The sequence below is a fragment of the Macadamia integrifolia genome, chromosome 1 (genome assembly GCF_013358625.1).
Source record: "Macadamia integrifolia cultivar HAES 741 chromosome 1, SCU_Mint_v3, whole genome shotgun sequence".
Classification (NCBI taxonomy): Eukaryota; Viridiplantae; Streptophyta; class Magnoliopsida; order Proteales; family Proteaceae; genus Macadamia; species Macadamia integrifolia.
Genome location: NC_056557.1, coordinates 17,740,014 through 17,758,437, shown reverse-complemented (window position 1 = coordinate 17,758,437; position 18,424 = coordinate 17,740,014). Strand labels below are relative to the sequence as shown.

General features: G+C 36.9%; 2 protein-coding genes and 1 pseudogene across 2 annotated transcripts; all 3 read left to right on the top strand.

Moving 5' to 3' along the window:
• Positions 1–3,114: 3,114 nt before the first annotated feature.
• LOC122087249 (GDSL esterase/lipase At2g04570-like) lies at positions 3,115–6,596 on the top strand. Its single transcript, XM_042656351.1, has 3 exons — positions 3,115–3,779; positions 4,242–4,731; positions 6,243–6,596. Exons 1-3 carry the CDS (start codon positions 3,393–3,395, stop codon positions 6,434–6,436), a joined length of 1,071 nt encoding a protein of 356 aa, XP_042512285.1. The 5' UTR covers positions 3,115–3,392; the 3' UTR covers positions 6,437–6,596.
• A 2,400-nt stretch (positions 6,597–8,996) lies between these two features.
• LOC122070198 lies at positions 8,997–10,872 on the top strand (annotated as a pseudogene).
• Positions 10,873–15,073: 4,201 nt separating this feature from the next.
• On the top strand, positions 15,074–16,110 carry LOC122091783. The gene has a single exon (XM_042661956.1). It carries the CDS (start codon positions 15,265–15,267, stop codon positions 15,736–15,738), a length of 474 nt encoding a protein of 157 aa, XP_042517890.1. The 5' UTR covers positions 15,074–15,264; the 3' UTR covers positions 15,739–16,110.
• Positions 16,111–18,424: the final 2,314 nt, after the last annotated feature.

Sequence of the window (18,424 nt, the reverse complement as noted above, 5' to 3'; positions counted from 1 at the left end):
AGCAAACAAATCTTAGAGAAAACTGTTAATTAGAACCGTAAGGATTGATCCCTTAGGCTCATTGATGCCTTGTGGGTCCATCGGACTGCATTCAAGACCATACTAGTGGAGTGGGTAATTTTGAAGGTTAATGGTTAGCATTTGAAATCGTTCCTTGAGTTTTCCTACTATTGGTAGTGAAGAGGTCATGGATCTCCATGAACCTCTTTACACTGATGATTAACTTTTAATCAGGTATGACCCCCTTGCATTGTCTTCGTTTTTAATTCTTTCCAACATTGAGGACATTGCATGACTTAAGTGTGGGGGAGGAAAACAGTTTTGCTTTTTACTTTGTTTTTTTTTTTTTGAGCTTGCTAAAGGATGAAGTCCTACTTTGGCTTTTGGCTAATGATCATACCATTCGTTGCTTGATTATGAAAATAAAAGTTTTAAAAACCCTGTTGAGAAGAAAGAAACAAGCTTGTGTCTTGAGATAGGACTTTCTTTTAAAAATAAGAGACCTGTTTTATGGTGTTGGACCAATGTAAGTCTGTGGGTTCTTGTACTTTTGATTTGGAGTGAGACATTCTTTTTAATTTGGCATGAGTTGACAAATGACAATTTTAAATGAAATGTGAAATGTGGTATAAAGAAGAATAAGAGTTGATTTCTTTGGAACTAGACAGGCATTGGCCTCAGGAAGCGTGGTGTCTTGATCGAAATTCCTAGGGAGGAAACTTCTGAAAGAACTCTAGCATCATTGTCTTTGTGGGCATATGCAAAAAGCGAAGCTACATAGTAACTTGGGTGTCTGGTGTTTCTCCACCATGTCATTCAGGCCAAAAGTACTAGAGTAGAATAGAGTTTATTAAGCGAAAAAATGAGAAAAAAATGTACAAATGTCATTAATGCTTGGTAATATGTTTTGGTAAAAAACACTCCAACGCCTTAGTCATTGGTTCCTTATTTATTCACAAGTGGTTTTACCATAAGATAAGAATGTTTTGGAAGAGACGAGGTAAGTTTCAAATTAAGAAATATGCTAGTGCCTGGAATTGATAAAGGGTAATAAAAGTTCAAGTGTGGGGATTCCGTGTAAGAAAAATTATCTTTGCTTCGGATTTGTATGAGCCTTACCTTTAGCCAAGGTTGGGATTTGTTTATTCTGAATTTTACATGTATATTTACTGCAAACATCCACGAGACACAACTCATCTACTAGGGGTGATCTAGGGGTTTAAAGACTTGTTGCACATGCTAAGTGCAATCGTGATTCCTACGAAAGTGAGTTAGGTTTTTTATTTTTATTCTTTTTCATTTTATTTTGCTCGAGGACTAACAAAGTCTAAGTGTGGGTGAATTCTGATGAGCACATTTATGTGTAAAATCTAGGGTAAAACATGCATTTTACATATTTAGAATTGAGCTACCTTGGGTTTTACTCTCTTTTTACAGGTTTTATATTTTCAAGGCTTTAAGGACTATCGTGCGTTATATCTCCAATTTTATAGATAAAGAGGTCACATTTCTTTTCATAGTTGTGAAGATGACGAAATTCTAAGCAAGATGAATGTGTTCAATTGCAAGTACGCATTTGTTTCGTCAATCGTACAAGTGATTATTCTTTTCGGGTCAGAAAAAGAATAATAGATCAGAACTGAACCGAGATGTAAAACCAACATATCTGCAATTGTTCCAAGGGTATAAGGAATATTCTAAATGCCAATAAGGATCAATGGACCACATCCTTAAGTGATTGAAGATTTTTTTTTTGGTGAGTTGTGGTGTGCAAAGAGAAAAATAGAAAAAAGGGCGAAAAAAAAGTTCTAGTTCTAGGTGATAAGAACAAGCTATGAAGCATGTCTTTCAAGTTCAATTTTTTTTTTTTTTTCAGACTTTTTTTTCTTTGAAGTTCATGTAAGTAGACTCCTTCAGCAGTTTTCTCTTCCCCCCCCTCTCATTCCCTCTTCTGACTATCCTTTCTTTCTTAATTTAGGATTTTAATTTCAGTCGTTACATTATTGCTATTCCTTTCCCCCAAGGTTCATGGCTAGTGTATGTATTGGCTTTGCCCCTCCTAGCCATAGAACCATCAATTTATTGCTTTTATTTTAATTGTCTCCTTTTCCCTAAAGCCAAGTAGAGTAACCCTTGTAAGAGTGACTCTCTAGTCAAGTAAGGAAGCTCAAATTACGATGCATCCCTCGGGGAGAAACCTACTTTGAGTCCTCTCTGCTTTATCCCCTTTCTTTTACTTTATTTTTATTTCAACATTTTTTTCCTTTATTATTATTTTTTTTAATTGCAATCTCGGATCGTTTTCAACATCTATCACCATTGGTGGCCTCTCCCTCACAACTCTCGGACTTTCATCTTGGATCATTTCAACCATTAAACCCTAAAAAAAGGGGAAAAGGTTTTTTTATGATTTGAGAGGAAACGATAAGGTTTTCACTGTTCATTTGAAATTTTGAAGTATCTACTAGTAATTGCTAAGAGATTTTGGAGTTCATAAGACCTGCAGAACTTGGAAGAAATTAGAGTTTGAGTATGAGATTCAACTATCTTGGCTATGGGGGAAAAAAACAAGGTAAGAAGAAAATCAAATGCTCTAAGAGACTTCAGTTTAGATTTGTGGGTCAAAAAATCGATGGATCCTCGATGAAAAGTTGCATCTCCCAACTTAGCATTTACTTTACTAGTGGCTTTCCAAAGGTCAAAGTTTCTCCAAGAAAACGAGAAAGAACACTCCGAATTTTTGTTTTGCTGGTGGAAGCCTTGAATCCACAAAGTGTTACGATAAGGTCTGTTCTTATGTTCAAGAATCACTCTCTCTCTCTCTCTCTCTCTCTCTCTCAGGTGGATCTTCCACCTTACAACACAAGAGCTCGACACCATCTTTTGACTGCGACACTACGAAGCCATCGCCATAGCCGAGACAGAGAGAATGCAGGAGCAAAGGGAAACCAACTCAAAAGTCTTAACCCCTTTCACCAACCACTGCCTCCGGTTTCAGATTTCGGTTAGCCAGCCTTTAATGCCTCTCTCTCTCTCTCTCTCTCTCTCTCTCTCTCTCTCTCTCTCTCTCTCTCTCTCTCTAAAGTGTTTCTAGAAGAGGTCAGATGGATCAGTCTTATGTGTCCATGATTCATTAAATACAACACCTTCTCTTTCGGTGGGAACTGTGTTAGGGAATTGCAGCCGTGCGTATACCATCTCTTCTCTGTTCTCACTTATTCTTTACTTAACACAATCATATCCTCAACTATCCATCTTCCCAGGAGGCCCCAGCTTGTCATTCTCCCACCTATCCATCTTAAATTCATCATAGGTTAGCATTATAAAGCAATTCCAATTTCCAACCCAACCCTCAACTTCCTTAACCTTGTTTGACTTGGGTGAGAGAAGAAATGATGATAGCAACTTCACCTTCTCAAAAGACAATGCAATGTCTCTTTCTCTTAAGCTTGTTAATGGCAGTAGCAGTACCAAGCAGAGCCAAAGTCCCTGCAGTCATAGTCTTTGGGGACTCATCGGTGGATTCAGGGAACAATAATCTTATCCAAACCATCTTGAAGAGCAATTTCGAGCCATACGGCCGTGATTTCGAAGGTGGCCACCCTACAGGTCGGTTCTCCAATGGTCGAATCCCGCCGGACTTCATCTCTGAGGCACTTGGACTGAAGCCCACAGTTCCTGCTTACTTAGACCCAAGATCCACTATCAAGGATTTCGCCACCGGAGTCTGCTTTGCTTCCGCCGGAACTGGCTACGATAATGCCACTTCCGACGTTTTGGTAATTAACACTACACTCATATATTAGCTTTGACACCACTTGTTTGGACTTAAAAGTAAAATTTATTTTTTAAAACTAGCCTATGAAGAGAGGTGTTCATTGTTGGTGTACGATGTCTTGCATTCCGTCGCAGTTTAATCTAGGGACTCGAAAAAGGCGTGAAGACGAGTACTGTAATCCTATTCTCCATTCATAGTGGAGCAGAATATCATCTCATCGAGGATTTAGGCAATCTTGTCGAACCTAGTAAACCGTACATTGTTTGTTCTTGATTTTTCATTATCTTTTGCATCATTTTAGGATTGCGTTTCTACACTTATGTTTTCATCAAAAAAATTTCTACACTTATGTCCTTATATTCTATTATATTAGACTACTCACGTCTGATGTGGGATTATTATTTTCACGTAGGACATAACAACTTAATTATACTTTGTTTAACTTGTTTAATCTCGTGGACAGAATGTGATACCATTGTGGAAGCAATTGGAGAACTACAAGGTTTACCAGAAGATGTTGAGGAGATATCTTGGAGTGAAGAAGGCGAAGGAGATAGTGAGGGAGGCATTGTATCTGATGAGCATAGGGACCAACGACTTCTTGGAGAATTACTACATATTTCCTGGCCGATCATCGGAATATACAGTCGAGCAGTACGAGGATTTCCTTGTGGGAATCGCCGAGAATTTCATCCAGCGACTGTACGAGCTGGGGGGAAGGAAGATATCACTGGGTGGGTTACCTCCCATGGGTTGCTTGCCATTAGAGAGAAGTAAGAATATCATGTCGGGGAGTGGATGCATCGACGAGTACAACCAAGTGGCCATGGATTTTAATGGGAAGCTTCAAGGGTTGGTGGTCAGGTTAAAGAAGGAGATGCCGGAAATCAAATTGGTGTTCTCTGATTCTTACAGTATCCTTCTTGATGTCATTCACCAACCCTCCTCTTTTGGTAAGTCTCTCTCTCTCTCAGTGTTGAGAATGTGACATTGCTTAGGATAAGAAACCAAATTAATTAAACCTTAGCGACAGAACTTGGGTATAGGAGGATCATGCTTTTATAGGTGATGGTAAGTAATTTCCCTTTTGAGTAGGTCATTAATAATTCAATAACTATTAAAGGCATGGCATATATTTAAGGGGAAGAGTTCTTTGTGAACAAGGATTTGGCTTCTCTTGGCGCAACAATGTCCGCACTATCAACGCCTAGAAATGCCTTGGGCTACGTGCTGCCTTGGGCTCCGTGTCAAGCATTTCTGACTATTGGATGCAGTTGGACACTGTGTTGCCCACAAAGAGCTCAATCCCTAAACAAGACACCTGAAACATCAAAGAGTAAATATTTTCACTTTTCATGATCTCCCCCTCTTATTTGTGCACAACCTACATTTTGGAAAGAGTTCTTTGTTTTTATATTAAATGGGAAAAATGTTGTCTAGTCGTGAGGCCTTATACCATTATGGGGCCAATGAGAGCATGCACGAGTATCAATATGTATAGATTTTTATTTTCTAGGGCAAGACAGTAAATTTGCATGTCTTGTGCGGAACAGGAACAATGCAATCAGGCACGATCTCTATTTAAATGAAAGTTAATAAACTAGTGACAAAAGTCAGTGACATTTTATTTGCTTTCTTTTCTTACCTGGGTATGGTGTCAACAGTTGATTTCAATTAGGTTCAAGATAAAAGTAAAAATCAAAATGGAATCGAAATAGGAACATATTTTTTAAATCAAAACTGAACCAGCTTAGTTCAATTTTGATTTTAAAAATGGTTTTTAATCGGTTTTATTTCGATTTCATATTTATTTTAAGTCATATTTTAGGTGTTTAAGCCAACTTTTTACATCTTCACCCTCATGAAAAACCCTTATTTGTTAGGGTCATAATCATGATTTTTTTTTTTCAAACACTAAAATGGAATAGAATTTATCATCCACATTGATTAAATAGTAAAAAAAAAATTACCATATTCCATATTCGGTTTGAAGATAAATAATTCTATTCAGTTTCATGGTTTTAGGTATGAAATCTAACTGAGAAAAGATTTTAGTCTTTAAGATCAAAATCTAACCGATTCAATACGATTTGATTCAATTTTAAACGCCAATTTCAGTTTCGATTTTCATTTCTAAATTGACACCTTAGGTGTGGGTTGGTTTAGGTGTCATAACTACACATTGGTGGTCAATTGGATGATCTGTGTCTATCTCTCTCACCTCTCTAAAAAAAATCCTTTATCCTTTCCTTTTGTTGAGCCCAAGCTCCAAAAAATGACAACATACCTAACCTTATCCCTTAAAATTGATTATTAGGATATGGAAACACTCTCTCTCTCTCTCTCTCTCTCTCCATTTGTGAAAATTTTCTGATCTGCATCTAAAGAATAGTTCTATGATCAAAGTTCTAACTTTTGTTTTTTGGGCTGGGAAACTTGGGTTGGGCCCAAAACCGACGTACAGGATTTGAGAGTGCCGCTGTGGCGTGCTGTGCAACAGGTTTCTTCGAGATGGGCTACCTTTGTGGCGGAACAGCCCCTTCACATGTACGGATGGAACAGATTCGTTTTTGGGATTCCTTCCACCCTTCTCAGAGGACAAATCAAATCATATCTGATCATTTAATGAAGACAGCCCTCGCTGAGTTCTTAGTATGAATTAATGAATGCATGATACATTCTCTCTCTCTCAGATCTAATTATAGGATATATATATTTTGTATAAGACACTGTAATGTGTAATAATACCTCCAAGGACAAGGGAGATCTCTCTCTCTCTTGTTGTAAGTTTTTGGGTTTATCTTGATTGTTTTATGTCTGATTGATCCTTGGATTCTTGGTTGCAACACAAAACCATGAAGTGGTGGAGATATCAGGTTCTCGTAGAGAACCACTTTTGTCAGATGTAATTCACTCAAGAAAAACCTGTAATGAATCCATTTGTATGGATCAAATATACAAAAAGATTTGCATAAGCCGACAACCCATGGTCCATTCTCCTCCTAGATTAGCAGGACCCACAAAGTCACTTGGTTCTGGATCTACAACCAGGAAAGATTTACAGTTTTCTCGCAACCAAGTGGAGACAATGGCTTAAGCATTAATATTGGTTGAGGAGTATCCATATATGGCAACTGGTCACACAGTCATGGTATTGCTGGATACAAAATGAAATAAAGAAAATTGGTAGGCTCAGCCACTCAGTGATCCTAAGGGTGATAGGCTTGCTCTTCTCAGTCGTCTCTCTAGCAATCATGGTGAGTGAGTAACAATCAGAATTTGGATCACACCACATGGATCTTGTGAGATTAGCATAGAGGGTACAATCGGATGGAGAGGATCCGGGCTCGTAACAATCAAGGCACTATGTTTTTGCTCTAAAATTAATTATGTTAAAGATTTCCATAACCATGATGTATACACGAAATTATTGATTCATTATTCATTTTCATCAGCCTCTTTTTAGGATAGATTGATTAAAAATTGGGAATGGATATGATGAAATGGCTATCCTAGGATTTTGTTGAGCCATGCTTTTTCTAAATTTGATTACAATATGGCCGTAATCTGATTAAGGCTATGTTTGTTTGTGGGAGACATTTCAACAATGTGATCCCATATGATTTTATAACTACTTAAATTTGTTAGAGACATTTTACATGTATTTTTTGAATGCAAAGTAAAATAAATTTTAAAAACTAAATATAGAATAATTTGAAGTTGGCTATATAGTCACATGGTATAATGATTACAAAAATTTCCTTTTAAGTTAGTAATTTTAACTTCCCTTCCAACTAATCCCCTTGCAACCAACATAATTTTAGGTATTTGTTGCCAATAGGCGTTATTTCCACTATTTACTTGACAGCCCAAGTTTTGGTCTAAGTTATAGAATTTTGTATTGGGAAGTACTTGACATGGTTGGAATTGAACTTACTAAACTATTTGTGGTGATCCTGTGAGCTTTTTAAGTTTTGATATTCATCTTCGTTCTATAAGGCCCCATTTGTTTAGAGGAAAGTTTGAGATAAGCATGTCTGACTACTGGGTCTCACATGTTTGTGGAATTAAAGGCAGAGAAAATAAAGTTGGAGGAAAGTGGGACTTTCCCACCCCAACCTTGTTTGGTTAGCACATAGTCGTGGGAGAGAGAACAAAGGAATGAAGAAAGAGAATCATTAATTGCATCCCACCCCAACTTTTTTGATTAGCACATAGTTGGTAGGACTTTAGAAGGGGATGGAGTGAAAGCCACATCAGTAATTAGGAAAGTTCATCTCCCAATGTTGTCTAGAGTATTTTTCATATCACTCCTATTATATTTAAACACATGATTTTACCATGCTTTTAAGAAAATAAGTACAACTCTTCCATCCCGTAAATCTCACTCCATCAAAACTCTCCTAAACAAACGGGCCCTAATGTAGCGGCAAATGCAAAGAGGGGGTGGATCAAGGAGAAAGAATATTTATGATTTTACCTAGAGAGGGGTTGTATGAAGATTTTAATATATCAGGAGAGAAGGAAGGGCAAAACTTTATTTTTCGAGGGAATCAAAAAAGAAATTCTGGATAAGGGTCTTTGAGTAAATATATAGATGGTGTTGGAAGCATGGATTTAGTTCTTGGTATCGATATTGGTATTGATTTCTATCAATATCAATTCGATCGGAGAGGATCGATGGGTGTCGGTCACTTTTACCCTTTGTTTTTCAGAAAAAAGTACATTTTTTTTTATTGTTTTATCGTTGAAATGATACATATAATCAATGCAGATCAATCAAGAATCGGAGATCAATCTCAACGGATACCAATATGGTACGGCCAATACAGCCGATATGATACAGATACTTAAGTGATAGTAATTGCCCCAATTCAATAAAAAAACCGTTGCTTTCGGTGGAAGCTGTCATAGTGTAGGGACTTGCAGCCATGCATATAATGCTTACAGCTTACCATCTCAACTCACACTTATTTCTTTACTAAATACTGCAGAGTACAAACTTGTCATAAGTTCAGAGTCTTCAGACTTCCAATGCCTTCAGATTCCAGGAATTAGTTGATTGGTTCTTCCTGACTTCCTCTGTGTTATAATGAATGGCAATTAAAACTCTCAAAAACATATCTTCCCGACAAAGCCCCAGCTTGTCATTATAAAACTATTCCAACCCCCACCCTCAAGTTCCATAACCTAGTTTTGATTTGGGAAAGTGAAGAAAATGATGATAGCAGCTTCATCTTCTCATGAGACAATGATGCAATATCTCTTTCTCTTAACCTTTTTTATGGCAGTAGCGGTAGCAGTACCAAGCGAAGCCAAAGTATCTGCAGTCATCGTCTTCGGTGACTCATCGGTGGATTCAGGGAACAATAATCGGATCCAAACCATGTGAAGAGCAATTTCGAACCATACGGTCGTGATTTCGAAGGTGGGGACTTAGCTAGAACTAAGGGTGTCAATCGCTTGGTTCGGTTTTTTGGTTTGGTTGGAAATTGATGAAGTAAACCAAAACTGAATCGAGAATCGACTGATTCCATATTTGGATACTCAAGCCGATTTAATTCGGTTTTGCTTGATTTCGGTTCTAATTTGGTTTATAATACGATTTTAGTTTGATTTTGTAACTCGTTTTAATTCGATTATGTAAATGGTTCCACCCTTGATCATGATTGTGAGGAACCAAAGGTCATAATGGGTTCAAATTATAGACTTTATGGCCATTGTTACTCCAAAATTATCTTAACATGTGAATATGTGTAATAAATTGTAAAGAACACTATTTCCAAAAAAAAAAAAAACTCATTCAATACCAAATCAATACTAATTTGGTTGTTTGAATCGACTTTTATACCTTGAATGTAACCGAACTAAAGGAGGTGCATACCTATATACTCAAATCAAATTTGAACAGTTCGATTTGGCTCGGTTCCGAATTTGGTATTCGGCTACAAATGGAATCATCCAATTCCATTTGTGAGATCAACCCCATGCAAAATTGTTCTCAGAACTTTATATGCCCCAACTCTGTTTCACTTATTAACACTTGGTATAATTGGTTAACTCATCCTTAAAAGCTAGCTAATTATAAATTGTTTAACTTGTTTAATCAGTCGCACAGAATGTGATACCATTGTGGAAGCAATTGGAGAATTACAAGGTGTACCAGAAGAGATTAAGGAGATATCTTGGGGTGGAGAAGGCCAAGGAGATAGTGAAGGAGGCATTGTATCTGATGAGCATAGGGACCAACGACTTCCTGGAGAATACTATGATTGCCGGCCGGTCATCGAATTCACCGTAGAGCATACGAGGATTTCTTGGAGGGGATCGCCGAGAATTTCATCCGGCAACTGTACGAGCTGGGAGGAAGGAAGATATCACTGGGTGGGTTACCTCCCATGGGTTGTTTGCCATTAGAGAGGACCAAGAATATCATGTCTGGGTGTAGATGTATCGAGGAGTACAACCAAGTGGCGAGGGATTTCAATGGAAAGCTACAATGGTTGGTGGTAAGGTTAAGGAGGGAGATGCCGGATATAAGATTGGTGTTCTCTGATTCTTACAGTGTCCTCCTTGAAGTCATTCAACAACCCTCCTCTTTTGGTAAGTCTATCTAACTAGCTCTCTCTTTTAAGAGTGTAATTAAAAGGGTCACTATATTGAATTGGAGAAAGTTTAGAGGTTGGCTCACTGAGTCACCATCCACGAGTGAGACAAAAGGATGTGAGAGATGAAAGTTGAAACCCTGAGAATGGTTAGGATAAGAGACCAAATTAATTCAAACTTAGTGTGGAAAGAAGGTACAGGAGGATCCTGTTTTATAGGTGATATAAATAATCTCCTTTTGAGTAGGTCATTAACCATGCATTAAGGGCATGACATGTATTTATGAGAGAAATAAGAGAAATTAAGAAGCCTGAAAGGACAAGGCTCATGGGGAGTGAAATGATGGCCTCGTCCTTTACAAAAGGGAGAAACCCTATCCTTGTTGATACATTTTCATATGTTTCCATTGACCCCATGCTAGCATAGGAGCCAGTACCTTTCAAAGAACCATCTCTCTTTATTTAAATGAGAAAGAATATTGTTTGATCGCGTGACTCTTGCACTAGCACAGACCAATGAGAGCTTACTTAGAGGTGTCAAACATGTATTAAAATTTTTATTTCATTAATTTCGGACATTCATGTTATGGATATTAGGCCATGCAACTAGGCAGTGATCTCTATTCTCTTCCCCTATTTAAATAAAGGAAACTGTAAAAATGTACAACACAAAAGTGACATTTTATTTTGAGATGAACTTGGTGCAATAATATTGGTTACACCAAGTTTGGCACAAGACAACTCTCCCGTTTGGTTCAAAAGTTATGCAATTGGAGAAATTATAAACTATACTCATTAATAGGTTTAGTCTTATTGGGATGTGTTTTCATCTCTCTTATACCACATAAGATGGTGATGATTTATTGGCACCAAGAATATCCTTTTTATCTCCCATAAAAGTCTCTTTTTTTTTTTTTTTTTTTTTAAAGTTGGTATCGTCAGTATACTCAGATCAGTGTGTCTCTTTCCTCCTCTTAAAAAGTGTCCTATGCCCCTCACATCTCAGTCATCCCATTGGTTGAACGCTAACTCAAGAAAAACCGTTGGCATGAAAAAGGACTGATAGGTTAGTAAACAGGTCCAGTGTCGGCTTAGATTGATTAATACTCGGTTGTTCTCAATGTTGTTTGTAGCCTATAGCCGACATATAGTAAGTGCTTAAATTGGTGGAGACTAATTAGACCCGATTGAAACCGACTGAGCCCAACCTATAACAACTTAAGCTATAAACTTAGCTTTTCTTTATATTGAGCTAATAATAAGGAACGAGGATAACACACACACCTCTCTCTCTCTCTCTCTCATGGGTTGATCGACACAGCCCCTTCACATGTGCAGATCTGAGAGAACCAATCAGATTATATCTGATCATTTAATGAAGACTCTCTCTCTCTCTCTCTCTCTCTCTCTCTCTCTCTCTCTCTCTTTTAAGTGTTTTTACCTTTAATTTGGTATTATCTCTGATTAGTCCTTGGATTCGTGGTTGTCTGTAGATGTATGGCTCATGAAGATGGGTTTCTTTAGATATTGGATTTGCTGCTCGTACAATCACTTGATCATGCAAATTGACATTTAAAATCTGTCTCATTTTTTTCCATTATGAAAAGTTCCCAAGGATGGCCAGTCCTTTTCGAAAATTGTCATCATTTCTGGTCCTGGGCTTCCCTTGGCCAAGCCCATTAGACCTTCAACAACTAACTTGCATAAGCCAACAACTATTGGTCCATTCTCCACCCAGACAAGCAGGACCCACAAGTGGTGAAGGTAAATTCTCTTGACAATGGCTGTTAGTACGTTCAGATTGATCAAGGGGAAATGTATTTTCGGATTAGTCAATTGAAGTAGGAGTTTGGTGATGAATTAAAAGTCCCATCTTATGGTCATATCTCTTGGCCCATGCGAGTTCACATCACATCCGTACAATGTAATTGTTGCAACTTGGCTAATGATAGCTGACGTAAATAAATCCAAGTCATACTTCCTAGGGACAATTATGATTCCATAAAAATTTTTCATTTTATGGGAGGTGGGGTGATCATTTCGTTGCATGTAATTTTGATGTACTTCCACTCTCATTTCCTATTAATAATTCCTTTGCTTGCAAGTAGAAAAACATAGCCCAACTAGTAAAATCAACAAAAATTATCATGTAATTTTGATGTACTTCCATTCTCATTTCCTATTAATAGTTCCCTTGCTTGCAAATAGTGTGTTAAAACATAGCCCGAACTAGTAAAATCAACAAAAACAAAATAACCTAGGCCAAACAGAACGAAAGTCCTATTCGGGTTGGTTTTGGGTTTAACAAACCTGAAACTAAACGAGCCCGTAATCAAATAAATCGAAACTGACTATGAACATAGATCGAAACTAAATCAACAAGAAACCAAAATCAACCCAAAACTCCAAATATCTATATATATATATATTCATAATTTTTATATAAATTTGTATAGAAAACTAAACCCAAATCGGATTTAAACTGAAACTCAACCAAATCAAAACCAAAAACTCCTTATTGATTTATTTCGGTTTCACTTTTGCCACATCAAAATCATTGTATTCTGTTCCAAAAACGAGCCGATAACAGATTGACATCCCTACTTGCAAGTTGGAATGTAAGGTTGTCAATTTTGGACCAGGACCAGGAAAAGTCCCATAGTATCGAACCTTCTCATTAAAAAACGGGATGGTATGTGATCTGATTTGATATCGAATAATTAATGGGTGGGATGGTTCACGGACGGTACTCTCAGGGAACTATTACTGAAACACCGATTAGGTATTGGATGGAACTAGAATTGCCAATATCGTTTCAAAATATATATTTTTATCCTTTTGTTCAAGTTTATGGCTTTAGTTTGATATATTTGAGTGGTATTTTCTCTTATAGAGATTTCAGACTTTCAGTTGAAAGAACTATACTTCTATTACTATAAATGTTTTGGTGATAACATTAAAACTACATCAGTGCTTGTTTATACGATTATCATTAATTTTTGAGCAATTTACATCCCCCTCCCTTGTACTTTGCTATTATCACATATTCTTCCCTTGAATTTTTAGAAATTACATCATCCTCCCCTGTCAGTCGACAGTGTTAATGTGGTGTTAATTTTAAATGTTAAAAGTCAATTTTAACCTTTAAAGATATTAACCTTAAAAAATGGGTGAAGGATTTCCCATTCAAGCATCTTCCATTTCAATTCATTCATTGCTGAATCAGAAATTAGGGCATATTCAACTCTAAGGTTTTCCTTCTTTACATTGGTTGTTGTTGTTATGTTTCTCCGGCAATCGGCATAGGGGTTTTGATCGCCAGAGTGAGGCTTCATTATGCTATAAGAAAAACATGTGACTATGATCTATTTACCCAAAAAACAAACTCAAAAGTCACAATGATCACAAAGATGAGTTAGTGTAGCTGATCAAACAAATTTCAGTGGAAATAATGAATCAAACGTTTTTCCCTCAACCATGTAAGCAAACTATTGTGAAGTATCCAAAATAAATGTTATAGGGGTAACGTTTTCATCTATTCCATAGATTGATTAAACACAAGCAATCCAATTTTAAGAAGTGAAAATTTCTTACAATTTTTTAAAGAGGAAAAGAGAGGGAGAATTGATTTGGGAGAAACAAAAGAAAAAAAAAAAAAAATCAACCCCATAAGTTAAATCGACACTTCTTACTCTCCGTGGGTTTCCGATTTTGAGAAAAAAGGTGGATGGCAAGCGTCTCCCTTTCTTATTTTATTAATTCAACCCCTCTTTTCATATTGCTTTCCCTCTCTTTTTTATTACTTTATATTTTTTATTTAACTTCATTTCCAACTATTGGTTATTAAAATTGAATATCTGAATAAACCTATACGCAATCTTATTCGGTTTTAAAATACGAACCTGTATAATAGGAATTGTTGTGAATTTTCTTGTTTAATAAGATAATATCAATAATGATATTTTAATTTGTTAAATGATTATCCAAGTACTATTATTATTATTATTATTATTATTATTATTATTATTATTATTATTATTATTTTGATAAATATATACTATTATTTACTATGATGAAATGGTTGATGAATCACCTATTAACATTAGCTATGATAGACATGATTAAACTTAATTAATGTTAGATGTAAAGAAAAAAAATTTGAGAAACATCTTCAATTGAAACTAGATTGATATATATGTTCATGAAACATGAAATATTAGAATTTAGTTACAAACAATCAGCTTTAGTCATTCTTAATACCAAAGTAAATTCGTATTTTTACTCCAAAGTTTTTACATACAATCTATTAAACACATATTGTATTATTATTGTAATATTTTATTATGCAGAATTTTTAAAACATATTAATATCATATAATTTATTTAATTGTCATCTATCTGTTCTAGTATTATTACCGTGCCAACTTAATAACTTATGATTGGAAGCAGCTAGGATACCGGAATTGGATGGGCATAGAGGCAGCTTATATATGTGAATGTGAGTGATGGTCATGGTATGCAGTCTTCGAAATTATCGCGTCTACGGCGGAACACTCCCCGAGGATACGTTCGATGACCTTCTCTCTCCTATTTCTCTCTCTGAGCCCATAACTCACTTTATTCCATTTTTATTTCCTTCTATATTTAGTTTCTTAAACAAAATTTGAAAAACAAAAACAAAAAATGGAACAAATCTCAGATAGGGATTAGGGTGAGAGATGAAGTAAAACCCTCAACAACCCTTCAAACTTCACTTCAAACCTCACAATCCAAACCATAACAAACAAGGAGCCACAGACCATATAAGAGTGCGGCACAAAAATAAGAGAGAGAAAGAAAAAACTAGAAGAGTTGAGTTCATCCATCGATCGGTAGATAGATATGAAGAAGCGCAAAGTTCATCCATCACCACCCGCTGTTTCCGACCACCTTGCGTTCCTTCCGGCAACGCTACTGACACTGACGGTGACGCTTTCCCCAGAAGAAAAGGAGGTGCTGGCGTATCTCATCTCTTGCACCGGAAACTCAACGGATGTTCGGAGGAACACCCAGAAGACTGCTGCTGTTGCCGGCCGCGGTGGTGGAGATCATCCATCATCGTTTAACTGTAACTGTTTCCGATGCTATATGAGCTATTGGGTTCGGTGGGATTCTTCACCAAACCGTCAACTTATACACGAGATACTTGATGCCTTCGAAGATGGGTTACTGCAACATCAAAGAGCTAACTCTAACTACAAGAACAAAAGAGAGAGAAAGAAGAGAGGTGGTCACGGTTCGAACAACGATGTGAAGCCTTTTGAAGAGGGTTCGGTGTCCGGCACGAGTTGGATGAGTTTGATGCGGTGGATGTGAGCAGCGATGGTGGTAGTGACGGCGATCTGACGGTGGTTGTGGTGGTTGCGGAGGGGAGGAAGAGGAGGAGAAAGGATCGATGAGGCGGTTTGTGAGTTTTATTGGGGAGAGGATTTGGGGCGTTTGGAATCTATAGAAAAAAGAAGGGATTAGATATAGAAAAAAAAGGTGGGTGGAGCTCCTCTTCCCTGCTCCCTGCTTAAGGATGCTCTTTCTTCTTTATATTTGCTCTTATTTATTTTATTTTTCCCTTCTTTCCACTTGTTTATACTACCCTTTTTGATAATGTAAGATGGGTATTTTGAATTAGCACAAGCTTTTTCTGTCTGAAACTTGGAATGAAGATGGTCTGGTCTGGCTTTTGATGATAAATGGGTATTTTCCATTCATATTATGGTGATGATCTCAACCCAACCCAGGTGGGTTTCTTCTCTGTGGAGAGAAATGAAGAACAACTAACCACTCCTGGTCCTACTGAAATTTTTTTTTTTCTTCAGTTATTCTTTCTCCACTTCTTTTTTATTTGATTCCATCTCTTTACTCTTTCTGTTCTTCTTTTTCTTTCCATCACATAAATGGATGGATTAATACTTCCAGGTCATGAGAAAGTTTAATAAATCCTGTTCCTGTGGCCTCAGTTGAAGCAAGTCTGCAACTTGATCTTCTTCTTCCCCACTCAAAACCCATTTCTCCATTATCTCTGAAACTGATTATACGCAGGGTTTGATCTTAAGACATTGTTGTTTGATGTTGGAAAAGATGTTTTGCTGTTGCTCTTCCATGGGGGTAATGCTGTAATGCTTGTAGTGCAGCTGTAATGGCTTTTCACTCTTCAGGGGAAAGTCTGTGAGAGATGGACCACTTGAGGCCGTATTTCCGAAACTACCCAAACTATGGATTCAAAGTGCAATGGTGGAATGATTGTGATTTTGAATTTGGAGTGGAGGGTATTACAGTCAAGGAACTGAAATTTTTTTCCAGTCTGGTCCTTGTCTTCATTAACGAGGTTGGCTGAGATGAGACAACTCTCGATTGTAGTGCCAAGGACGACAGAAAGTCCATTAATGGAGGCATCAACAGGCATAATAGAGCCCAAGGACTTCTCTTTTCATGTTGTAAATTGTTCCATGTGGGCCTTCTTCACGGACCTTTAGTCCCTTAATTAGGGCACAGTGCCTTCCTTTCTCATTGAACGCTTTGGATTACTAAACTGTGTTAACATATAATAATGGATACCCTTTCCTAATAAAAGTTGAATTTTGATATCTAGGCAATTTTTTGCCTATGAACCCATCTCATGAATTACCATTACAACTCCACACCAACTTAAATGATGGTGGATGTGTAAAATTACCTCTTGAGAATTTCTTTTTCGTTTTAGTAATTGATCCAAGCTGGCTTTTGACCTAAAAGAGCTAGGGGTAAGCCTAAGATAACTCTAGGAGAAGTGAATATAGATATGTATAACTTATGATTAATATAATTATGATTTTGAATAGGATTTATTGGAGAAAAAAGATCCATGGTGGCGATTCTATTTAGTTGGGAAAATGTTGAATTGGGTTGGGTTGATCAAAGAGTCAGCTTGTTTGTGCCATGATTTTTAAAGAAATAAAACAGAAGCATGGATCGAGAAATTGGAACTAGATTGTCAATTTTGAAATAGAATGATTTGCTGAATTTGATTCAGTTCCAGCCAATTTGTGTTGAACTTTTAGGGTTCAGATTGATTCCGGTCAATTTCGATTGGATCAGAGTTGGCAAAGACTATGTCTTATTATTGATAAACATCAATGAAGAAGGGTGAAATGGCAATCCTATCCCTTGTGAAATGAAAAATCTCATTTTTATTGGGTGTTTCTGCACATTCCCATGGGCCCTCACAATGATGTAGGGACCACCCAGTTATGTAATAGTGATCTCGGTCTCTATATTAATTATGAAAAGAGGATTCTAATAAGCACACCAATAAATGGATAAATATAAAAGACATATAGTAAGAGAAAGATGAGATAATTTCATATAATTTCATGTGAGGAAAAAGAGAGAATAGTGAGGGTGGTACCTGTTAATGTGTTTACTATTTATTTATTTTAGAACATGGGCTTCATTTTCATGGATTTGGGCATGGTGGTTAGTACCTTCCCAACACAAATGACCTTGGTGTTTGGGTAGTCCCTAGCTTTCCCCATTCAAGAAAATCAGTTATTAATAAAGGGCTCAAGTCTCGGGAAAACACTTAATTAAATTAGATATTTTTGCCTTTAACTCCCTTAGTCCCCCACCCCATTTTTGGTTTCCTAAAATAAAAACGTGGCTTGCACTTGCTCTTGAACCCTTTTGGTTAGTATTTATTTCCTATCTTTCAAATTCCCTTTATATAATATAAAGAATTAAAAGGAGACCCACTATTAACTCAATAATTAGATCATGTTGTCACCTTCTAAGTACTCCCATACTTTTCTCTCTCTCTCTTCAATTAACAAGTTGGGTTCTTTGTTAATGGTGGTGGGGTTATGTGGTCTTGGTATATTATCAACTTTATCCATTCTTCCAATAGGGAGAAGAGAACATAGATACCACCATCACACCATGGGCCATTTGATTCTACTTTTGGATGATTCTGTGTTTTTAAGGGCTTAGAATGGGTCCATGGTCTCTTCTCCTTGTAGTATTGGTCAGATGT